The sequence below is a fragment of the Onychomys torridus genome, chromosome 10 (assembly GCF_903995425.1).
Source record: "Onychomys torridus chromosome 10, mOncTor1.1, whole genome shotgun sequence".
NCBI classification, from domain to species: Eukaryota; Metazoa; Chordata; class Mammalia; order Rodentia; family Cricetidae; genus Onychomys; species Onychomys torridus.
The window spans coordinates 35,773,097-35,798,801 of record NC_050452.1 but is presented as its reverse complement, the minus strand read 5'-3'; the positions used below and the strand labels follow the sequence as shown (position 1 = coordinate 35,798,801).

The 25,705-nt window shown below is 45.1% G+C and overlaps 1 protein-coding gene across 2 annotated transcripts in view; it reads right to left on the bottom strand.

Annotated features, from left to right (window-relative positions):
- Window positions 1-25,705, bottom strand: part of Lnx1 (ligand of numb-protein X 1) — an 84,860-nt gene that overhangs the window by 6,929 nt on the left and 52,226 nt on the right. The window contains exons 3-8 of one of the 2 annotated variants that reach the window (XM_036201291.1): window positions 25,483-25,635; window positions 21,101-21,303; window positions 17,563-17,934; window positions 9,538-9,672; window positions 5,434-5,611; window positions 3,795-4,020 (exon numbers count right to left, since the gene is read on the bottom strand). In XM_036201291.1, coding sequence (XP_036057184.1) covers window positions 3,795-4,020; window positions 5,434-5,611; window positions 9,538-9,672; window positions 17,563-17,934; window positions 21,101-21,303; window positions 25,483-25,635 — 1,267 coding nt within the window. The remainder of the gene's footprint in view (window positions 1-3,794; window positions 4,021-5,433; window positions 5,612-9,537; window positions 9,673-17,562; window positions 17,935-21,100; window positions 21,304-25,482; window positions 25,636-25,705) is intronic. The other variant, XM_036201292.1, reaches the window with a different exon arrangement.

Genomic DNA, 25,705 nt, shown 5'->3' with positions numbered 1-25,705 from the left:
GTTGAGTGAAAGGTGAAATGTATTTGTAACATTTTTGTGCATGTATTTTAAAGGTTTATTTGTAGTCCGACAATTCAGGTAAACTGCATTTTGCCAAGGTGTCGTTTGGAATCTCTTACCTCATTATGACATCACTTACCTCGAATGACTAGAGACATGTAAGACAATGCTGTTGTGTTGGTAAGGGAAAAGCTAGGTTTCTTGAGGCTCTGAGCACTCAAGATTAGAGGTGTGAGTGGATCCCCAGCCCACACCCCACTGCAACTGAAATCATACTACTAGAGCTCACACCCTGAGAGTACCGCAGTGCCTAGGACAGGAGCAAGCCGGGACTGAGGCCTGAAAAATGCCAGTGTTCTTGTGGTTGTGTCAGGTTTGGATACTGTATCAAGTTTCAGTCTGGCAGAGTGAAGATCAAGGTCCCTTTGTGCATGAAATTTCACTATCAAATAGACTAGGGAACCTGGAAGTGGAAGTGAGGTGACCTTAGGCAAAATGAAGAGCTATCATGTGTGAAGTAGAGCTGCCAAAGGGCATCAAAGATGAAATTTGGCAGAGAGGCCATGACAGCAGAGAAGATCCAGCAAAGCTGCAGTGAAGGCCTGCTCTAACCACACCAGAAGTAGGCAGACAGGTTTCCCTAAATTCAGCTTGACAGAGAAGACAGAGAACCCAAGCAGACAGCCAGGTGGGAAAGAGGAGCCTGGGTAGGGCAGCATGTCATAAGAGCCTGCTAGGCTGACCTCAGTTGGTTTAGGAGAATGCACAAACCCTTTACCAAACAGATATAGTGCCTAGAATATGACCAATCCTTTGTCTTATCAGCCTTCAGCAGATAGCTACTCAGAAAAAAAAAAATTATCCCACTCAAAGATTTTTGAACCAACGGAGTTAATAATGCTACACAAGAAAGCAGGTGAGGAGAGGTAGCAGAAAAGAAATAAGGAAAAATCACTCACTAGACAAGTGCTACACAAATGAAATGCCTCCTTAGAATATGAATTGATAGCTAATCATATCAGATTTAAAATACCTATGCAGCAATGCCCTATGTAATCAGCAAGAGCTCAGTGCAGAGAAGATTTCAAAGATGATGCCAGGCATGGAAACACATGCCTATAATTCCAATACTTGGAAGGCAGAGACAGGAGCATTGCTGCAAGTTTGAGGCAAGCCTGGTTTGTCTCAAAAAGAGTGAAGCCGGGCAGTAGTTGTGCATGCCTTTAATCCCAGCACTCAGGAGGCAGAGGCAGGCAGATCTCTGTGAGTTCAAGACCAGCCGGGGCTACAGAGTGAGTTCCAGGAAAGGCTCCAAAGCTACACAGAAAAACCCTGTCTCAAAACAAAACAAAAACAAAAAACAAAAAACCCCACACAGAAAAAGAGTGAAGGATAGAGGGAGGAAGGAGGGAGAAAAGAAAGTTAAAGATGGCACACTGGGAAAAGGGTAGTAGATAGAAGAGAAGGGAAGCAAGCACTTGGAAAGGAAAGTGGTCACAAAGGAACAGCCGTATGACTGAACAGTGGGGAGCGGAAGAGCTGATAAAAACAAGCCCAGAAAAGAAGGAAACAGCTGAAACAGTCTAGAAAAAAAATGAAAGAGCAGGTGTCAATAGCACACATCTAGAGTCCCTGACAGGCTGAAGCAGCAGGACAGCCTCTTGACCATCAAGGAAAGGGACGGCCACATGTGGCGGAAGGGAACGAGACCGCTTGGTCTTCACACAGCTTGACCCTGACTATGGCAGGTGCCATCCCTAAAGAACAAGGGTGACACAGTAGTGTGGCAGTCACCTAACCTGCCACCTGGCTTCACAGATAGGCAGTTTGACCTGTCCCTGCCGGCAGTAGACGTTGATGGCGCACTATCATCACGCCCCAAATCAATGACTGTGTTTCTTTATTTTTTTTAAAAGCTTTGAACAAAAGAACTCAGAGGCCACTGTTGTGTTGGAGGACATTGCTATCTAGACCAGGGGGCATCGAGCAACAGCCAAGCCCACAAGCTTTCATTTGCCATGGTCTTTGGCTGCCTCCGTGCTACAGCAGTAGAGGGAGCAGTTGCCAAGGCCCCATACTCGCCAAGCACGAGCTTGCCAGCCTTTTGCAGAAAGGACCAACCTCTGACATAGTCTTTCCCAGGAAAAATACTCAAAATGTTAATAATGCTGGTGACCTTTGTGGAGTTCATTGAAGGTCTGGAAAAGGACAGATAAGGAATTCCCGCTCCCTCTGCTCTGGTACCCTCTGACCTGCCCATCATGTCATTAAATATTGCAGGGAGGGGGAAGGAAGGGAGGATAGGAAAAGGCTCCGAGGTTCTGGAAGACCCTGTCTTCTTGTGTTGCCATCACATGACATTTCCTTTCATACTTGGAGGGAATGAGTGGAGTTAGACACCCCAGAAAGAGCAAGGAATTGCTGCCAATGCCAGGTGGCTCATGGGAGAAGGGAGGAGACACGGGCTTGGCGTTCTCTCCTCAGACACAGGGACAGTGAGGAGAATGACATGGGAGCTTTCCAACAAAAGGTGCAAATGCTCTTGGGAGTCTTAGTTCCAAAATCTCTTTTTAAAGAAAAATGTAGAACTGGAGAGATGGCTCAGTGGTTAAGAGCCCTGACGCCTGTTCTTCCAGGGAACCCGGGTTCAATTTCCTGCACCTACACAGCAGCTCACAACTGTCTGTAACTCCAGTTCCAGGAGACCTGAAACCCATGGCAAAACACCAATGCACATAAAATAGATACAGGAAAATTTACTCAATATAATAGCCTCTTCCTTAGGCCCAGAGGTAAAGTGCTTAAATGGCCTCAATGCTCAGTGTTCCACTCTCTAAGGACTTTCAAAGACCTACTGATTTAAAAAGTAATGTACCAACTGGTGGAGACTCCAAAGAGAATCTAGACCAGTTTGTATTTGAGGCTGGTTGTATTTAAATCAATCAGAGTTACCTCTACCTTCAAGAAAATGTTTCAAACCAAATACCCTGCCTGCTTCCACAATTTCATCCTACTCCAGTACATCCATCATCAGTGACACCATTTTTAACATTTAAGCTACACTTTCAGAGGCAACCATCTAAAGACCAGTAGATTTTGCTCTGGTCCAGAGAAGCAGACATCAATTTTTTCTGTCCTTTGAATAGTCACAATTCATGTACGTAGCCATTTTGGGGCTGTCTCCAAATCCTCCTCTGAAGTCATCGGGTTAGGTCATTTTATAGTTCATTGCAAGGCTCCAGTTGTACCTCGGTAAATGGCAACCCAGTTGCTTCCCTAAAGCACTTTCCAGAAGAGTCACAGAAGAGAGATGCCCTGAGAAGAATCCCCAACTACCAGATGCTTCACTATGAAGCCGCAGTGCCCTACTGTATATATGTATATGTATAGTATATGTATAGTCAGAGCCTCTAGAAGCCTGAGTGAGGCCACAGCTGGGCTGCAGCTCTCCATCATCTTCACGCAAAGATGAAACTTGGCCTGAGCAGAGCCCAGCTTGTGAGTGAGGACACAGGCTGTGTTTCTGCCGTCAGCTGAACTCCCTGCCACATGAGCCACCTGATGACTCTGAAAACTCAGGAAAGCACCTAGAAGCTTCTCCATCTAGACTTTCACACCCACCCCAAGATTTCTATGTGGATTTTCATTTGCCAACAGAAGACAGAATTAGTTCAGATAGCACCGAAAACAAGACTGGTTCTTATTAGCAAGATGCTCGTGCCCATGAATCAGGCCAAGACAGTGAAAGAGTGGTTTCAGAAATATAATCATAGGGGTGTTAAATTGGGACTCACTGTGGTAATTCCAGCCACATGACCCAGGATGGGGACCAGTCACCAGGCGGGGTCACGTTGTGGTTGGAGTCCAGGGCTGCTGGGCTGCAGTCTTCCTGGGGCTCCTGTTCCTTGACTTCCAAGGCTTTGAGTACCACTGAGGAAGATGTGCTCTTCAATATGGCAACGGCCTCTGTCCGGCTGACCTCTGTGAGCTCAATCCCATTCACATTCAATAAAATGTCACCTGAGGCCAGAGAAGCAGAAGCATCCTCAGTGAGTGCAAATGGGATTCTTCTCCGTGTGTGAAAGGACAGAGGCTGACTGGGCATGTGGACAGGGTGAGGAGAAGTGTGTCTCTTGAGCTCATACTGACATGAGGCTGGGTCTTATTTAGCAAATGGTAAATAGAGCACATGGGAATGTCTAGTTGGGAGTTCTCTCCAGTTTTAGTCTGAATTTCCTGTTTTCTTTAGCACACAGTGAGAGCAATGGACAAAGGGCTTCGGTGCCTACACAGAGCCTGGTGTGTGGATGTTACCAACAAACAGGGACTGAAACAGGAGTTAGTGTCTGGCACAGGAGCCCAGAGCGAGCAAAGACTAGGCCTGAACTCGGGCTTTCACAGAGATGGAAAGCAGGTACCATTTCTAGTTACTGCATCCCTGGGCTGTGCAGATCTAGCAATAGCTAAGTGCCTACTTTGTGCAAAACTGCTCCTGTGTGTCACATGCCACAAGTTCTCTCATTAAATCTCCTCTTGTCGGACCTCATCATTCTCCACCCGGGTGCTTGCCAGACAGCAAACGATATTAAAAGATGCCTTCCTGTCCTTGATTTCTATTTCATTTATCTCCTCTAGTTTTGTTTTGTTTTGGGGGGGTGCCTCATCTTGTACATCATCTTATCTTCACACAGAATCATTGTAGACAGTAGGAAAACAACAGGGGATGGCCTCAAATGCTTACTGACTCAAAAAGAAGCACCCTCTGATTGTCTGACTAAATCCTGTCCCATGCCACCCCTACCCCAGCTCATCAGGCAGACTGACTGTACTTGAAAAAAATGTGTTTCTTTTTTTTCCTCTTAAATCTGAGCTCTTAAAAAGCACAATCCCTCTACCTAGGCAGCCTCCGCATGTACTTGAAAGTGATATCCTTGTAGAGGTAAACTGGATAGCTCTCTTCATGTAGGAGTGGACTGGGCATGTGGACAGGAGTGGCCAACAGAGGTCCACTTCTCACCAATGAGCGAGTCCCTCCAATGATATTTAATTATACCACTGAATCCACATCTGTCAACTCATTTATCCCACAAAAGGGCACAATTCATAAATCAGTTTCACCACTGGCAAAGAACCCATTAGAATGCATGGAACTAAATGATGCCTTAGAAGTAACTTGGCTCCTGGGTGTAGTGACTGCCTGTCCAGCCCAGAAAGTCTAGGGGCTCTCGCTTTCCTATCAAAGCTGCTTCATGCCCACTCACATGCACTAAGAGGGGTGAGCCGGGACTACAGCTACAGTCATGCTCATCCTGTATGCACAGCCATCACAGCCAGCTCCCTCTCTCATCTTCTCCTCGATTCAGAGAGCAGTTACCTAACTCAGCAAGCTGCCAGCTCTGGCACCCCAGCACCTTCATCCTCTTCATTTTGTACCTGTTTTTATTCTTCCATCTCTGCTTATGACTCCTCCGGGCTCAACACTGATGACATAGATAGGCAAGTCCCATTCCCTGTGTGACGCTCCCCCTCCAACGGTCATGCCGAGAGATTCGCTGGGGTCTTTTCGGACACTTACAACCTTCTCATGACAAGTGGCTGCAGGCTGGAGGGGCTGAAGGCACAGACACAAAGAACATGGCACATGCACTCATGAGGCATTTCCACAGGCACACATTTTTCAATGCATCAATAAGGTGGTGGTGCCTGGTGTGTCCCAGAGAGCACACCAAGAGAACCAGCACGTAACAGAGTCAAAGATTCCAAAAGTTTGCATTTCAAAATGGAATAGCAAACATAGAAAGGGAACAGCCTGAAGACCATGGTAGAAATCTGGAGCTTACAAAGTGAACCTTATCCCAAATCTCTCAAGGGAGGCATCTGTTTTTTGACAGTGGTAGGTCACCTTCATGATTCACGAATATTAGTCCATTTTTTCATATTTAAAATTTACTGTGTGTGTGGAGGTTTTGGGGGGGGGGCACATGCTTTAGCATGCACGTGGAGGTCAGAGGACAACTTACAGAAGTTGGTTCTCTTGCTCCACCTTATGGGTCCCGGGAATCAAATGCAATCTGACAAGCTTGACAGCAAAGGCCTTTACCCATTGCACCATCTTGCTAGCCCAGCAAGCTTGTCTATGTTTAAAGTAAAAGAATAAAATAATTGACCTGGGGTGACGACTTGGTGCCTAAAGTACTTGCTGTACAAGTCTGAAAGCTATTGTTTGGATCTGCAGTCCTCCTATAAAAGCCAGGTATGTAAAAATGGCGGCTCATGTAATCCAGAGTTCAGGGATCCACAGAGCAAATGGAAGGTAAGAGGCAAGCTCTTCGTCAGCCAAAGACCCAACCTCAGTAAATATGGTAGAGACCAGCCAAGGAGGACACCTGATGCCATGCTATGGCCTCTGCGTGCACACACTCACACATGCACATGCACCCACATATTTCTAAATATGCACACACGCACACGCATGCAGAAATCTGACCCGTTTTATCCATCTTTCCCATTTTTGGTACTTTCCAAACAGCCTCGGCAGCACTGAGCAATACACTCTGCTGAACTGAGTGGCTGAACACCAGGACCACACATAGCCTGTGTCTATGATGGCCTTCTGTCTTCTCCACCAGAGGGAAGGAGGGTTGTGTGAGAGAGACTGAGGGTAGTGATGGAGAAACCCAAACCTCTCAGTAAATTCCTCACCCTGAGTTGCCCAACGTGATGCAGGAGGAGGAGAGCATGACAGGCATAATCCTTTCTGTCTGTCTTTCCTCCTCACTCCCTACTTTGGAGACCTTGGATTGCTCCCTAATGCTTAAAAATCTGACCTGTGGTGAAACACTTCAAGATGATTAAAAAATATGGGCCACTAAGAAGCTCTATGGAATATTTATAGTTTAAAACATTTACCTAGGGTTTAAAACATCAAACGTTTTAGACACCTAGAGAGCATCAGGGCCTACCCATGCACCCTATAGCTTGATATAAAATCACTGCCAGGCTATGGTTAATGTGTCCCGGTGACACTTCTCTGGTCCCGTACCCCTTCCTCCCTCACACAGGGGACTTCAGGACTAAAGACGGTGCCTCTTAGTGCTTAACTCTTCAACTAGATAGCTTTGCTCTTCCCACTTTCTTTGGTATATCTTGGAAGCATTTAAACTCCTCCTATTTTCAAATGCCATGTTGTTTTCCTACATCAGCTTAAAGACCAAATCATCAAATGGCCCCGTACGTCACTTTTCGAGTGGTGGGGGCTTTTCAGAAGGCAGGTAGAAGTGTAAACAAGAGTAACTGGTTTCCCAGTATGTTTCTAGGAATTCAGACACACGACACAGGGCTACAGCAAAGATCCAATTAGACTGCCCTGGCTTTTCCATGGCTCACAGCAGGCAGGGAGAAGTAATTATAAAGCCTCACTGCTAGTAGTTTAATGGATGAAAATATGATACGTTCTACTTTTTCAACTAAATTCATTAATTAGATACTAGCTTTATGTAAGATTTTTGAAGATCTTGCATATAGCCTGATATTAATGAATACTGTCAGAATAATTTTAAACACTCTATTTATTTGGAAGAAGGTACCAGGGAGTTTAATCCATAAAATTCTTTAGCAGGGTGTACTTGCTCTGTCTAGATTGCTTCCCATACATAAATATGGAACTGAATGGTTTGTGGAGACATACCTGGTTGGAGATTTAAAATAAAGGTGATCTCAGGCTCCCTGAATACAAAGCAGAGAATTTTTTTCTGCAAAAAAACTCAACTTATGGCCGAATGTGGAAGAAAAAGGCATTCATTCATTCATTCATTCATTCATTTCATCCTAGTTCCGGGATAGCCTACATATAAGGGTGTTTGGTTGTTTTTTAAACACTGATTTTTTGTTTGTTTGTTTTGTTTTGTTTTTTCGAGAGAGTTTCTCTGTGTAGCTTTGCGCCTTTCCTGGAACTCGCTTTGTAGACCAGGCTGTCCTCGAACTCATAGAGATCTGCCTGGCTCTGCCTCCTGAGTGCTGGGATTAAAGGCATGCGACACTACTGCCTGCTTTATTATATATATGTATGTATGTATGTATGTATGTATGTATGTATGTATGTATGTATGTACGTACGTATTTATTTATTTTTTATTTTTTTGGTTTTTCAAGACAGGGTTTCTCTGTGTAGCTTTGCACCGTTCCTGGATCTTGCTCTGTAGACCAGGCTGGCCTCGAACTCATAGATCCGCCTACCTCTGCCTCCTGAGTGCTGGGATTAAAGGCGTGCACCACCACCACCCAGCTTATATATGGGTATTTTGCACCATGTATGAGCAGTGCCCCTAGAGATAAGAGAGCACTGGATCCCCTGGAACTAGAGTTACAGATAATTGTGAGCTATCTTGTAAGGTGCTGGGAACAACTGGCATGGCAGGGGTGGGTTGGGGGATGGAAATTCTCCTCCAGGAACAACAAATGTTCTCAACTACTGAACCATCTCTCCAGCTCTGTTTGTTTTTAGTAACAACATAATGACATCAGCTCTCAGGGAAAGTGGCTGCTAGAAGCTGATCATCATGACAGAATACTAAACCAAGGTCATAGGATTCTTAATCTGGAGTGGACAACATGTTGATTAGACAACCGTCTAAAGGAAGTATAGACCTTGCATCTAATAGAAGCCAAACATAAGCACAGACTGGGCGGAGTCACCTCTCTTGAAGGGAGGCTGCAAAAAGGAAGGTGGAGAGACATATTCTCCTCACAGATCCATTCTGCTGGGTCCACAGTAGTTGAAATTTGTCCTGGGGCCACGGAGGTGACTTGGTCGGTAAAAGAAGCTGGCCGCTAAACCTGATGATGTTAGTGTAAGTTCTGGGACCAATATGGCACGAAAAAGAGAACCAACTGCCACAAGTTGTCCTCTGGCCTCTACACATGTACCATAGCACATGTCTACATACATACACACCTAGACCCACAAAATAAATGAATAATAATTTGTTTTTAATTTCTGGATTTGAATGCTGTAAGACAAGACACGCGCTCCTGGCTTGTCTAAGCACTGCCCTCCCTAATGTCCCATGGGCTTCAAGTGTTATAGGTATCTCCCTAGTCCCCTGTACAAACACAAAAATATTAAAAACAGCAGGGGAATCATCATCATTCCCAGGTAGGTTGGAAAACTCAAAAACCAGAAACCAAGCAAACTTCTCATTGCATTTCAAAGTGAATGGAAAACAATCCTTATGCAGAAGGAGCTTTGGTTAAAATGTGACATGCATTTGGCTTAGGCTAGAATCAGGTCCCTTTAGAAGGACTGCAAGCTGGAATTTAATAACCCCTGCCCCCAACAGCACCTCCTCACTCCTGCTTGGATGAGAGACACCTGTCACCTCCCAAGTATGAAGATGGGGACTTTGGCCTTTGAATTTCATGAATAGCACTTCTTAAAATGACAAAGTCCAGAGATAACCCTTAGAGACATCCAAGTATACAGCTTTCCCAAAAAATAACCCTTTGTAGGAGCTGCAGCCATGCCTGGCTGGGCCTCACCTTTGAAGCCATGTTCCTCTCCCCTAGGCCTGGGGACCACCGGCCATTGCTGATCCGGCCAGCTTCTTGGAAGATGTCTGGGCTGGGCTGTCGAACCTGGCGGGACACGACGAGATGAACACGTCTTTCACTGGCCTGGACAAGAGGACATTAAATTAGCTACTTGCATAGACCTGGCTCTAGGGCCTTACCAGGATACCACTTTCATTTTGACTTTTATTTAATGGAAGAATAAAGTGTCAAGCCTTTCTTATGTGGTGCTGAAGACTGAGCCCAGGGCCTCTGAGCATTCCAGATAAGTACTCCACCATTGAGGTCCACCACCAACCCTTCTAGATTTCTTCATTTTTAGGGCTGGAGAGATGGCTCAGCCGTTAAAGGCTAGGCTCACAACCAAAAATAGATTTCTTCATTTTTAAAAATGTGGCCAACACTAGAAGGACATATATTTTAAAACAGATTTATTTTTGATTATGTGAAGATGTGCATATATGTATGTGGGTGTGTACATGTGAGTGCAGATGTCCTCTGAGGCCAGAAAAGGGTATTGAATTTCCCTAGAGCTGGTGTACAGGTAGTTATAAGCCACAGGGTGTGGGTTCTGGGAACTGAACTCAGGCCTTCTGTAAGGACAGTGTGCACACTTAATCACTGAGCCATATTGTTAGCCCCCACCCTAGATTTCTCACGTCACTGCCCAGCTTCTACTTTGGCAAAAGCATACACTATTTCCTTGAACTTGAAACCAGGGACTAACCATGGCTTCAAGAAAAACCCTAAGAAAGGTCTGACTCATGCACGTCTTTGAAGAGACACCGTTAGGTCTTGCTAATGTACAGTGATGAGCTCTGCTGCAGACAAGCATGACTGAAAGCCTTTCTGAACAGAGCAAGGTGCATAGTGTGAAGTTGTTTACATCAGTTCTAACTCAATGATCAGAAGGAAAGAGAAACAGGGTCAGAGGCAGCAACCCTGAACCTGAGAAATGAAAATACTATGTCAGTCTTAGAGACTCAGGCATTGAACCTTTGGAATACAGGGATGACAGCCAGACTAAAGCCATCACCTTGACCATTTTTATATGACTACCACTAATTCTGATCCTTATGTACTTAAGCAGAAGATTCAGAATAGCAAATGTATTGCTTATTGGAAAGGCTTATTCCACACAGGAAATTACTGTAGCTTTCTGCCATAGGTCAGCTTCCTGTGTCCTTGATTGCAGGTATCAGAAGCCAGACATGCCAGTGCCCGAGGTTTCAGATCTGCAGGGCAGACAGAGGAGACACTAGGCCTGAGGAACTCATAGGAACAAGGCTGATTTCCGAAACTGAAATGGCAAATGGACCCTCCCATTACTTCAGTGAACATTGGCAATGGAAGAGACATGGAATCAATTTGGTTAGAAAGGTAGCTGGGCAAAACTAGGTTTGGGAACCAGGAAGATGGAAAAATATAAGGTCTAATAGTTCACCTTGTCATTCCAGGTCTCGACTACTTACTGCAGCAGAAACAGACACTGATGTGCCTGTCTCTTTCCTGCATGGGTATGGGGCTGTGGAAAGTCAGGTCACAAAAGAAGGGCCAGGCAGTTCCTGCTTGTCTCCATTAGCTCAGACAGTGGGAATCAAGATGTTTGCTTTTCACTGGCTATGGTTTGAATGTGTGTACCCCTCATCTGTGGAAATCCTAACCCCTGAGGTGATGGTATTACCAGGTGGGCCTTTGACTCAGTCCCCAAGAGTGGGATTAGTTTGTTCCTTCCAGCACATGAGGATACCAGAAGAAGATACTGCATATAAAAAAGGCACCTGGGGATGGAGATGGTTCAGTGGATAAAGAACCAGCCGCACAAGCACAAGGACCTGAGTTCGGATCACCAGGTCCAAAGATGGGAAAGGTAGCAAGGATCTGAAATCCTGGTGTTCCTAGGATGAGGTGGAAGGCCAAGACAGGAGAAGCTGGCTGGCACATGGAGCAGCAGACAATAAGAAACTTTCAAGTAGGGTGGAAGTTAAGCACTAACACTCCAGGTTGTCCTCTGACCGACACATGCTTCCTGTGGTATGTCCATACCCACACTCACACACATGAATGCATGCACACACACACACATACATGCATACATCACACACAGAGATTTAAGTGAGAGGGGGCATTTCCAGATACTGAACCTGCCCATATCTTGATAGTTGGAATTGTAAGACATGCATTTCTGTTGTTCGTATGAATAAAGCACTCCATTCAGGGGACGTTGTTTCCTAGCAGTCACAGAGACTAAGAGACCACTTCTCCCACCTTCCTTTTCAGAGCACATGACTCCCTCTCCCTGTTAGGAACTAGGACCTTAAAGTACCAAGAGCTCTGCCAAAGCAGTTAGGTCCTCACAATTGTCTAAAGCACTGACCAGCCCAAACCTTCCTCACACTGATTTCTCTATTCAAAGGCTCTCTTGAAACTCGGGGGTCATCAAGTGGGCGGCTATAAATTAGACTAATTTTTAATACAATTGCTGGGGTGTAGTAAGAGTATTATAAATATCACAATGGATGGTCAACTAGGTGAGCTGTTCATTCCATATCTGTGGTAGAAAATGCCACCAAATGGCTCCATAGAGGAAGCTTGAATTTAGCCTCTTTTCCTTTATGCACAGCCCTAACTAACTCAGTCAGTGCATATGTGCCTTTTTGCTAGCCTGTCTTCGATTCCCTGGGGTCCCTCACCACATCTGAAGCTTACATCAGAATGGCACAGGTGCCTGCCTGCATGCACGCGCGCACACGCACGCACACACACACACACACACACACACACACACACACACACCCAGGTAACACACCATGAAGAAATGCACAGTGCACAGAACACAGAACTATGGCATCACCAACTGTGCTCAATTTTGGAAGAGAGTGTTGCAATAATTGTATCTCTTCCTCTGGACTGCAAGCCTCACTAAAAGGTTATCAGAACTCTCTGAAGCAGAACTCATGGCAAGATAAGAAGCAATGAACATTCAGGTCAAAAACCTCAATCACAGAAACTGAGTTTGCTCTCTTATCTTTGGGGAAACTCCACTGTTGAGAAGGCTGTTGGCAGAGCTTTTGCTCTGGGCTGGAACAGTGTCCTGTTCATCTTGGACAGTGAGCAGTGCATGCTTGGAGCAGCACTTTATAAGAAATGTGAATGTTGCAGAGTTATACACGACTCAACTCGACAGGCAAAATCCCAATTGCCAAGGCGCCACCTGCACGAACTATTTCATTCACGTTTGTGAGCACACATTTCTCACTGGGCTTTCAAGGGCTGGCTCGAGAATGAAGCCTTGGCAGGACCAGCACCCCAATAAATAACACTGGTATCAATTTACTTGCAAATAAATTCTCTGCAAGGCTGGCCCTGTGGCTCTTACCAGCCACCTCGTGAATCGTTCACAGGGAGGCTCTTCGGTGCACTTTCTTTCACAGCATTGGAGATATGAGGTAGGCTAATGGGTTGGTCTTGGCACTAACTCTCAGGAGCAGCTGGAGGCAGGCTTGAGAAAAGGTCCCGGGCACTAGAGCCTTTATTCCCACTGGTGTGACTGTGATACATGAAAGGGGAGACAAGGTAGAGGTACAGAAAGGATGAAGGCAGGAATGATTCCTGGTTTCACACCACATATATGAAGGAGATGGGCTCATCAGAAATGGGAAATGGTGACTAAGAAGGCCAGTGCTAAGTACAGGCAGAGCAAAAGTTGACAGAGAACCTCTACATGACAGTGTAAGCTTCTCATCCAGCCAAGGGCTACCTCTATTTGTAAGGAAAATTGAAACTGAATAAGGCATTTGCACTTCTTTGGGGATGTGTGTGTGTGTGTGTGTGTGTGTGTGTGTGTGTACACATATATATGTATATATGTATATATATATATATATATATATATATATATACACACACACACACATATATATATATATATACCCCAATATATAATATATATAATGTATATATAGGTTATAATATATCACACACATATATATATATTCTATGCTTAAATTATGTGGTTTTTGAGACAGGGTCCCACTGTGCAGCCATGACTAGCCTGAAACTCACTATGTAGACCAGTGCATAGAGGTCCATGGCCTCTGCAGGAGTGCTGGCATCAATGGTGTGCACCAAGTGAGCAATAGCTCACATGGGTTTAACCTGCTGTGTTTTTGTCCTGGCTTTATAGACTTGAAGGAGTCTCCATCTCCTCTGGCATGCTGCACAGGGTTATTCTGCACAAACACATGACGTGGGGGTGGGGACCGAATTGACTGCTGGCTATCATAATTGTGCTCTGTGCAGCAGGTAGACCCTGGGCACAATCTGGGTCCAGAGGAGATGCATATTTGAAAGGGCCGTGCCTTGACACAGGCAGGTGAGAGCTGGGCGGGGGACCTACAGAAGCAGCAGGTGGGCCAGCGGCCTCCTGCTTCACCTTCCACCATGCATAGGGGTTTTCTTGATCATGTCTTCCTTCCCCTCAAGACAGAATCTTCTAGGAATAAGAAAGTGAGTGGTGATGGCAATACAGCTGGTGGCTTAGGCAGGGTCATAGAGATGCCAACAACAGAGTCCCTGAGTCTGCTGATGGCTGAGTCAACAGACAAAGCCACTCCTCTGCCTCAGCTCCTCTTCTCTTCAGGGAACAGGAGGCTGCTCTTCCCGGGATGATTTCTCTTCCACGGTAAAGGAATAAGCATGGAGGGGATATTGCACTGGAAAAAGGGCAGCGGGGTTTCCAGGCCCTTCAACCCTTGTGTGTACAGCTGCACAGAAACAGAAGATTCCTTCGCATAGAGTTTAACTTGAGTGGCTGTACTGCTTTCCAAGTCTCGCTTTCTTGAGCAAACAGGGAATTCTGAGTCTTATTTAGGAATCTTTCAGGCTTTGAGAACTGAGTGTAAGAAGATTTAAGTTTAGTCTGTGTATGCTAAATTGACTACAGGGCCCTGGTAAGACAATTTATGGAAGCAGGGGTTAGATTCCATATGAGCTGTGCTGATCTGTACACACACAGATCTAGCAGGTCTTATTTCACTGACAGTTCTTATTGGCTCCCAGGGACTTGAATGTTTAAGTTCCCACACAAGTTCTGCTTTTTCCTTTCCAGGTATGAATCACCACTCCTGAGCTGGAATCCCATCTTGAAAGTAAATGTAGGTAATATGAGCAGGGCACTGTTTACTTCTGGGCTCTGTCTGAAGCCCTATCACATTCTCTTTAAAACTCTGAAGAGGCTGACTTTCAGTTCTTTGATGAAGTAACTGTATGTTTAAATAGTATTTCATCCAAGGAACAAAAAAAGTCACACATATGGCAGTATTACTGAATGCACCTACTTTCCCTAACCTCAATATGCTGATTTGAATTTTTTTTTGTTGTTGTTTCTGGAGTTACAAAGGAAGGAAGGAAGGAAGGAAGGAAGGAAGGAAGGAAGGAAGGAAGGAAGGAAGGAAAGGAAAGGAAAGGAAAGAAAACAGGAAAGAGAAAGAGGAAGAGAGGGAGAAAAAGCTACTAGCTAGATAAGAGCATGGAGGGTTACTCAATTTGAAATTCACAATTGTTTTCTTTGTTGACTGTATTTATTTGAACTCCTAGACAAACATAACTAACTAATCTAGAATTGCATGTAGATGGGAATTCCTCAAAATAAGCATTTCTCTTAGAATTCACAGGTTCTTGTGGTGATAACTGGGTGGAATATGCTGGCACTCTGGGATACAGATGTTGAGACATCTTTTTTTCTCTTTGATCTGTTATCTCTTTGATCTGTTATCTCAAGTATGACATCAGATAGTTCTAAAGAGTTTGTATCAGGCAGTGGTGGCGCACGCCTTTAATCCCAGCACTTGGGAGGCAGAGGCAGGTGCAGGCAGATCTCTGTGAGTTTGAAGCCAGCCTGGTCTACAGAGTGAGTTCCAGGAAAGGCGCAAAGCTACCCAGAGAAATCCTGTCTCGGGGAAAAAAAAAAAAAAAAAAAGGTTGTTTTCTATATAGTTATTCTAGTAAGGATGCTCAAAAAGCTTGAGAAGTTAACAATGGTGGAGACCCACGTGGTCCTGGCTAAGCTGCTAAGAAGTCAGTTGCTCCATGCAGGAGGTGTCTATCTCTTTAAGGTTTTTCCTCTTAACAGGCCTTGACTCTCCATGTGTCTTAACTCTGCGGACTTGTCTGCCCAGGCTGCTGCTGAACAAGCGGAGGTGAGGGGCTCAACATATGTAAAGTTGGTCCAATTTAGAACAGTTGTGGCCCTGTAATAACTCTTCCCTGAAGTAACATAGGAAGAAAAAACAAGTGTAGTTTGATGGGAGAGAACATGACCAAGAGGAGATGTTGTCTTGGAATTTCTTTGTGAGGCAAATGTGATTCATGGGGGAGACACACATGGGCAGCATAGCCAACGGCCAGGGCTGGGTGGAGATTTGAGTCTCAATCTTTGAAGGGTACTGAGTTTAATCCCTGCAGCCTGGTATGTGTTATGAGTATCACATAAATAAAATCGACTTTTCAGAGACAGCAAGCTATTGCTTAGCTTTTTTTTCTACAGCATCTAATTTTTTACGTTTCTTTTCCAACTAGCTTTGCCCTAGCCTTTCTGAAAAATAAGTTTTCTTTCTGCTTATAAAGCAGATTTGCTTTGTTTAGTAAGCAAAGGGATTTTTGTAAGGAATTCCCACTATTAGGCAAGATTTTACTTCATACATTTACTTTGTCGGGGAAAAACATGTTCTTCTGTTATTAATCTTCAAGAGTAAAATGCCATGTGTAATCAAGATTTTTCCAAATAACATAACAGTTTTTCTTCTGCCTGTTGCGAAAGCACAGTTGGCCAAGAGCTACAGGATGGGAGTTGCACGGGGTGGCCTGCAGAGGGCGCTAACAAGTGCAATGTGAAAAATATTGACAATCCCCCTTAAGGTTAAGGTTTTAAAGATGGAAAAAAAAATTAAGCTAAGATAGTGTCTTCCTGAAGGGAAAAAAAGGAGGGGGCTTCCCTTTCATGTACGACTGTTTCATCTTATCTGTTTTTCTAGTCTAGCTCTGCCTTCTTGGTTGTACAGAATCAGGGGGTTTTCAAGCTCTGAGAAGCAAGCACCCATAGCTACCTCATTCACCAGAGTACTGGGCACTGCTTAGTGTAGAGAGGTTGCTCAACTAATGATAACTGAGCAAAGTCAAAGGGATAAAAAGAGATTATGTCATAGGGTCAAAAAGCATGCAAAAAACAAATATAGATCTGGTTTTTGTGATAAATGGTTTGACAAAAAAGATCCCTCAGAGATGGAATTAGTGAGCAAAATGTATTATATATATATTTATCTGTTTCTAATTTGACTAATTTATTAGTTAAATAATTACATATAATAAGCACATATTCACTGAGTGCTTAACCTTGCTAGGCATTGTTTTAGGTACTTTTAGAATATAATGTGCTACACTACACTTTTCTAGATTGGCAGGTAACCATAAAATAGAGGCAAAGCAGAACAGGAGGACAAAGGTAGGGGGGAATGGGTGGAGAGAGAGGGACAGGGGAGAGGAAGGGAGGAAGAGAGAGGGAGAGAGAGAGAAAGAGAGCGAGAGAGAGAGAGAGCGAGAGAGAGAGAGAGAGAGAGAGAGAGAGAACAAGCATATACTGTAAGACTATCAGTAGAGGTCATGACCAACCTGAGGTACACCATTTGTGTCAATGGGGGTGTTTTGTTTTGTTGAGACAGGGTTTCTCTGTGTAGTTTTGGTGCCTGTCCTGGATCTCGCTTTTATCAAGAGATCTCACAAAGATCCATCTGGCACTGCCTCCGAGTGCTGGTATTAAAGGCATGTGCCACTGCCACCGGCCAGCAACTGGGTTCTTACTTGGACGGTAGCCTTGAAACTACCAATCCTTTCTTGACTTCCCTAGAGGGAGGCTCACAGGGCACACATGATAAGGGTCTAAGTGTTCCTGCTCATGAGGATGTTTCTGACTGGATCTTAGGGTGACTTCTGACCCACCTGAATCAGATGAGCTGCACTTTCTGGACTGCCAAATCGAAGGTCATGTCCATTGATGGCCAGCACACGATCATTCTCCTCTAGCTGGCCGTGTCGGTCGGCGACACCACCATTCAGCAAGTTGAAGATGAAGACCCCAGGTTCATCCACCCTGCGCACCAGCTTTATGCCGAGCTGCTCCTCGGGGCTGCTTTTGTGGAGAATTACGTGGAAGCTGTCATCCCGAGGTCCATAGGAGTCCAGGGCCTGTCCATTGCCTCTGCTGCGGAACTTCTGCTCACGAAGCACTGTGAGCCGCAGCACCTGGCAAGGCTGCCGCAGGAGCCGCAGGGCGTAGTTGTGAGGGACATTGCTGATGTCCATTCCATTAACCTGGGGGTGGAGCCATTTGAGAGTGAGTGTACTTACCATAAGCCTTCTGAAAAGGTCCAGGCCAGCATGGATTTGGTCCTCAGCGTCACAAAAATCAAATGAATACAAGCCCAAGAACACAGAGTAATCAGGACATTGTCCCCTAGCCTGCTCTGCTATCTCTTTTTAGTCTATATTCAAATACCTCATTTTCCACAGTAATTTTCCATCCTCTATGGCTCAGCACTGCCTTCCTTCACCCCTCTCCTTACACAGGCCTGTGTGTCTATTTGCAAAATCCTGTTGATTATTTCTGTTGCCTGCCAATTTTAGTTTTTCACTGATACAGAAGGAAGGAAGAAAGAAAAAAAATTGAAAAGAAAAAGACACTCTCCTATTATACTTAAATGATACGGTTTCTCTGTGTAGTTTTGGTGCCTGTCCTGGATCTCACTTTTGTAGATCAGGCTGGCCTTGAACTCACAGAGATTTGCCTGTCTCTGCCTCCTGGGTGCTGGGATTAAAGATGTGTGCTACCCTGCCCAGCTCAAATGACTACATTCTTAAAGTGAGGTGCATGCAGAGCATAGGCCTAGCCACTGATCTGCACCCCAACACTAGATGGTGATATCCAGCACTATTTAGACCAAAAGGAGTTTTTTTTCTTTCCAAACATCAACAAAAGTTTTCTTACTGAGTTACCTATACTTTCATCTCTAATTACTCCATCTTTTTGTGTATTTGTGTATGTGTATGTGAGAGAGGGGGGGGAGGGAGGGAGAGAGGGAGAGAGGGAGGGAGAAAGGGGAGGGAGGGAGAGAGAGAATATGAGCTTAAATGTGTGAGTGTGTTTGTATGTAGAATATCTGTGTGAACATGCTTGAGCATGTGTTAGTGTTTCCTGTTGTAGTATCTGTGAGTGTGCCTGTGTGTATGTGAGCGTATTTGCATGTCAAAACATCTGTGTGAGTGTGCCTGGCAAAGTGTGTTTGTACATTATGGTATCTGTGTGAATGTGCCTGAGTGTGTGCTGAGTGTGTTTTCACTTTATGTTATCTGAGCGTGTGTTTGCATATTACAGTATCTGTGTGAGTGGGCCTGAGTCTGTGTGTGTTGTATGATATGGTATCAGTGAGTGGGGCTGAATGTATATGTGTTGTTGACACAGAATATGTGAGTGTGCCTAGGTGTGTGTGAGTGTGTTATATGATATGGTATCTGTGATTATGCCTGTGTGTGTGTTATATGATACAGTATCTATGAGTGGGCCTGAGTGTGTGAAGGGGCTGTTGTATATGATATAGTATCGGTGAGTGGGCCTGAGTGTGCATCTGCAGGTGTGAGTGTGGCAGTGTGTATAGGAATGTCAGGTACTGAGGTGGATGTCCGTAGGTCTTCTGCTGCTCTAACTACAAAGGATTGTGGGGGCTTGGATAATTCCAAACAAATTAATGCGCAAGGACGCTTCTAGGCTATTTACTGAAAGGCCGATCACTCTACAACACTCCTTTGGTATCCCAAAGCTAGGCCTCTCATTTGGACCTCTCTGACAACCCCCAAGCCTGCTGCTGCATCTGACTTTCTGGCTTTAATTACCCAGGCTCCACAGGCCCAGCCTGGAGGCCACAGCCCCCAGTGTTTGTCACTGCTCTGAAGAAAACAGTTCCCAGCAGCCCTGCACTCTGCTTAGATTTCAGGAGTTTGCTAAGATTGCTTGTACTTGAAGCCAATTGTTAGAGGCACGTTGGAATGAGCTTTGAAAGGGCCTTATTTAAGGCCAACCACTGCCTTCTTCCTGCTGCAGCTCAGAGATGGACGGGGCTCCCTCAGTGAAGACAAGGTACCCCTTTGTCCAAACACAAGGGAACTCTACCCGGAAGGTGGTAGAGTCTGCTGTCCCATTAGCCCCGCCCCCCAGGCAAGGAAAGTCACGGTCACCTGGTAAAAGTCCCTGGCATGTCTTTTATCTTCAAGTGGCCCCCAGGTGAGGGACAAAGAATAGAATTTTCTTACGCAGCACCCCACCCCACCGCAGCACCCACCCCACCGCCTCCCCCCAGGCACAACAGTTTCCACTGGAGCAGGGAGAAAGCCCTGCTGTGACTGGGGTCCCAGTATTTGTGGCCCACTTGAGTGATGGGCCCTGCCTGGTGCGACACTCCAGAGACCAGTGGGAATGTTAACATTTCTGCAGGAACTGCTTTCAATCATGTCTCCTCTTATCCCAGTTACTTTGCCAAACAAATAGCTCATGTTGGGGGACAGGAGTTGTCCCTCTGCTGGCCACAAAGGGTGAGATGAAACTGTTATCTGAGTATCAGATTAGAAGTAGATGAGCAGGGAGTCCCTTTGGGCTCACATTTGACATCTGTCTGGTAAACAACAGTTCTCCCCACCCCCTTCCTTTCTGTCCTGAGAATTCTTCTGTAAAGCCTTCCTTTCAACCATGCCTTGGAGGACAGGGTGCCCAAGCCAGGTCACTCCACTCCTGACTCCTCAAGAATGCCTCTGGGTCATGAGACTAGATTTTCTGTAGAAGGGGCGTCTGAACAGAACTAGATCAAATACAACACTTTCCATTCATCTGCTTTCCAGTTTAAGAAGATATATGCTCCAGTCTTATGTTATACTAATGTTTCCTTTAAAAGGAGAGGCCACAGGAGCACGAAGAGAAAGAAAAGAAAGAGTAAGTGGAGAAAGAAAGGGGTAAATGAAGACACAGTCGCTGAGGAGGGGAAAGAAAGAATGAAAGACCCATCCCAGTTACATCAGAATTCTTCATATGAGATTTATCTCAATGTAACTGTGGAAGGGGAGTGTCTATCTTTATTTCATGATACCCACTCCATTTGTCATCTACCTGTCCCCTTATCCACCCATCCATTCATCCACTCACTCATTCATCCACCTGTTTACCCATCCACTCATTCATCCATCCACCTATCCATTCATCCATCTAATTATCTGTCCACTTACCTACTTATCCATCCATTATCGGCTCTGAAGGATTCCACCTATTCATCCACCCATCTACTTATCCACCCATCTTTCTGCCCAAACATCTGTCTATCCTTCCACCTATCCATCCAACCATTATTTACTTTTAAGGATTTAGATTATGTGCCTTTCATAGCCTACAGCTCATGATCTTGCAGCTTATAGTTACACGATCATGCCTTCTGGGCACCTTGAGAATGATGTCTCCCGGCAGCAGCCGTCCATCTCTGGCAATCACTCCATCACGGTAAATATGCTGGATGATGATGTGGACCAATGGGGTTTCACTGCCTCCCACAAGCCGAATGGAGAGGCTTTCACTGGGATCCACTCTATTGATTTTGATGCTTGTAATTTCCCCATCTGGAATCAGGTGGTACAACCTTGGGAAGACTGAAATGGACAAAAACAGTATTTGTTTCAGACCTTCTTGCCAAACTAAACTGTGCGCTGTTCCTTGTGCGTGTTTCCCACTTTCCTGCTTTGGTGCCAGCATACATTTCTCTGCTGGAATGTTTTCCAGCCTGGGCCCAAAACTCAATTTTCCCCCCAAGGCATGCATGAAATAATCCCTTCCAATTAAACTCTACCCCAATCCCTCTTTTCCTTGCTGTCTCTAAACACATGATTCCTATAAGGCTGACTCTGCTTCTCATGGCATTCAACCTTCCATTATTGCTAGCAGTGATGAGCTCTCATATCACCAGCTGGACTGGAGAATCTAGCAACCAGCTTCACTATCAGGCTGCGTGTAGCTGTCTTGACCTGGCTCTTCCCAATGTTAATAGTCCTTGGTTGACTGCTCCAATTAATGTTTAAACTACTTGGATTACACATCAGAGGCAGTGATTTCTGGCTGCTCTATGGGTCTGTGCACAGATCTCTCTGTACATGAGAGTCTTCAGCTGATGCTTTCTGCTAGAATAGGAACAAACTAATGAACAGATGTCTTCAGGAACAAAAACAGAATCTGCTCTTCTGTCCTCTTGGATTATTTCGGAAGATCTCAGAGACTCTGCTTTTCAGGGTCCAGGTATTCTCAGCCCTCTGGCAGATACTGCTGCCATTATCAGGCAGTCAAAAGACCTCATTCATAGTCATGAAGAGGCCGAGATCACAGTCTTATGACCACCTTCTGGAGGTGTCCCTCATCTACCTGGATCACTGAACTCAGTGCTAAAGAAAGGATCAAAGCTCATGGGAGCGGGTGTTTCCTAACCTTAGAATTTGACCCAACCCTGGCTGTGCCAGATAGCAGCGGTGTGGGTCACTATACAGCTCCACAGTGATAGGCAGTCCTTTATTCACGTGTGCGTGAGAGAGAGAGAGAGAGAGAGGGGGGTGGGGAGGGAGAGAGAGAGAAATGCACAGAGAGGAAGCTGTGAAGTAAGGTGACTGTGTCAGGAACACCAGGCTTCTAAGGACAGGCACACTCATAGTCTCAATAGTTTCCCAGGAGCCAGGTGTTCACAACCAGGTCAAAGGTCACAGGGGCAGGCCCTAGGGACCAAGAACCCAGAAGCACTGACTGGCACTGTCTTTCACCCGGGCTGGAATGTAAGTATCTAGAGAGGACACCAACTGCTAAGAATAAGTCACACCTAGTCCAGCTGGGAGGTGGCTCAGTTAGGATGCAGAAGGCAGGGACAGTCAGTGTCCAGTAGCTGCTGACACTGCCTTCATCCCCAGGGTCACCTTGAGTTCTGTTACCTGGGAAGACAGGCTACGAGCCTGGTTCTGTATAAGCCACTCTTTGGGACTGTTTTCAAAACCTATAACCATAGTTCATTTGTTTCAACAACTCAACTCTCTATGAAAATTATACAGGAAAAAGATTTATTTACAATTACTATACAGGCTAATTAATGAGGTAATGTAGTGGCTAGTGGAAGCCTGTGACATTGTGAATGTGGGTCTTCAACTCCAGATTTAATTTAATGTCAGTGAATGGTTTCTGTGAGGCTATGAGTAGCAGTTGTAATCTGTCAGTTTCTAGTGCGAACAGTATGTGGGTGACTGGGCTCAGTTAAAGTTCAAACTGCTCTGGTTGTATTAAGTTGGCGCTAAGCATGTGTCAGAACATGTCTGGTATCAAGGGGATGGAAAATTTTTGAAAAAATTATTTTAAAACCAAGAAAGTTTTGGAAATAATCATCAAAGCTCCTGACTCTCCCTTTTCCTCCTTCCTCCTTTACAACAGACACAAACATTGTTCTTCTTCAATGACAAGAGGAGAGCTGATTTGATTTGAAAGGACATGCCCAACACCACACTCTTAATTGATGCTCCTTAGAGCCAGACCAATGAGATCCCTGTGAACTTTCAGGGGTTAAAATGATTTTTTTTTAAAAAAAAACTGTCAAAATGGTCCTAGTATAGACACAGAAGAATTTGATCAAAATTCTGTCTTTGTCTGAAGATTATAGGAGTTAAAAACATTCTTATCTGTGCACTGAACTAAGAAATTGGAATGCGTATTTTCAGTTCTTCCAATGACCCTGTGAAGGTGGCTTCGTATCCCTGTTTCCAGGTGAAGAATTAGGTTGGCCGCAGGAAGGAGATGGAACATGCAGGTTAGCCAGCAGCTGAGACACAGGCAGGAGAAGCCACATAGGCCCAAAGGACAGCATGGAGGGCACGTGGTGGGAGGGCAGCACAGACAAGCCAGGGGTCTCATATGGTGCTTGGGAGTTTTCCAAGGGCATAGTAAATAAAGCCTGGGGCTTTAACTTTCAACTCCAAAGAGTGTTTGGGAAGGTGTTAAAAGAGCTAGAGTTTGAAGTTAAAACCCTGTCGTGTGTGTGTGTGTGTGTGTGTGTGTGTGTGTGTGTGTGTGTGTGTGTGTGTGTGGTGGTTGTTGAGCTGTGTGCCTTTGGGCTACTTACCTAACCTCGAGATCATTTTCCTTATCTGAGAACTAAGAATGACAACCCTTATCTCAACATTCTTATGACATATGCGTGACTCAGAGCCCTAGCTGGTAGTGAGGAGCTGTTCTTAGTTTTAATGCTATTATTTTACTGTATACGTTTAATAAAAACCAGATGTGGTGCACGCCGGCAGGCCCAGTACTCTCAAGAGGCAAAAGAGGGAGGATCATGGCGAGTTTGAGGTCAGTCTGATCTACACAGTAAGTTCTAGACTAACCAAGACTGTAGAGTGAGACCCTGTCTCAAAAAAAGGGAAATTTAACCTAAAAGCTTCAATATGAAATGAAAAAGGTGGAAAACAATGTCTCCTCAGCTCCACTTATACTGGGGAAAATGTAAATCACACATGAACTAAGATGATAACTTTCTCTCTGTGGCTTCACGGGTCAACAGGGCATTTAGAACAACTTGCATAACCTCTCTAGGCCTCAGAATACTTTCCTGAAGACAAGGATGATGACAGTGAATCATCCTGAGAACCACACCACGGAGATGCTAGTGACCTTGAAATGTGCCCTGGTTCTTGTGATGATTAAATAAAAAAAAAGGCACATAGAACTCTTAGAGTGTCTCATGTGTAGATGTAATGAGATAATAATGTAGCAGGTCTATCAGTATGTGTTAGCCTGTCAAAGATGCTTTTTCAAGGGCCCTTGAGATAGGTCAGTAGCTCAAGGCACTTGGTGACCTTAATTCTAGCCTCAGGCCCCACGTGGTGAAAGGAGAACACCAACCCTCACAAGGTGTCTTTTGCCCTCCACATGCACTGGGACACATGAGTGCACCCATCTCCACCCACACACAATAAATAAATGAAGAAAATTAAAGCAATAAATGAAAACAAAGGAACGAACTTGCTGCCTATCGGTTCGTACAGTACTCACGGTATCTATGGTATTTTCCCGTTTCAACAGAAGACTGTACAGTGCCGTGTGATGAGAATGAAATAAAATGCTTTTCCCTCTCTAACTATAGTAATTATTTTCAGACGTATTAAGCTGGCCCCTGAAGCCCAGGGAGCAAATGCGTTTTCTCTCATCTGCGTAGAAAGATGACCACAAAACCAAAAAAATCAGTCCTTACTCAGATGGAGAGGCAAACCAAGGTGAAAAAAACAATGCTGTGCCCTTGGAAAGAGAGGAATCATGGAGGGTGGGTGGTGATCAGACTGTCATCATTCCTGAAGTGACTTTGGAAACCCAGTAGTCTGTGGCCAGCCTGGGGGTAGGGGTGGCGTGGAGACCCACAGAAGCTTCCTAGTGAGACCTTACTCAGGGTCAGAGATTCTGAGCTTGTTTTACCCAGAAGGGATGCATAAGAAGATGATTTGGCCACGGGCATGGTTACCAGGTATTTGGAAGAGTCTATACTTGGCTGTATGGTGTGCTTTGATCTTGCAAGGGGGAGATCTTTCGCCTCTCCCTTTGGCGTAGTATAAAAAGCCCTTTTCAATAAACTTCAAGGCTGTTGGGTATTGACCCAGGCCCTCCTGAAGCTATCCTGTGTCTCTGTCTTTCTTCTCGTTGTCTAGGTCTATCTTTCTATCTAATATTTCCTCGTTCCTCTCTCCTCCACCCAAGAACCCTTCAAAAGGTGGAAGCAGGTCAGAGCTGGACTCTCACAGGGTGGGGATTCTGATTACCTTCAGGGTCAGTGGCATTCTCAGAGTTCTCCCTGCCCTGGTCAGTGTGGTTGGCAATGGTATTCCCGCTCTTTGTCCTTCGAAGAACACTCAGAGCTCTGTTAATCTTTTTGAAAGATCGGCTTCTCATAGTGGAGCGCTCAAAGGGCCGTGCTGAGGAGAGACATAACGGAGATGGGAGTTACAGGTTCATGGCCATCATTCTTTAGCCAAGTGTGCTGCT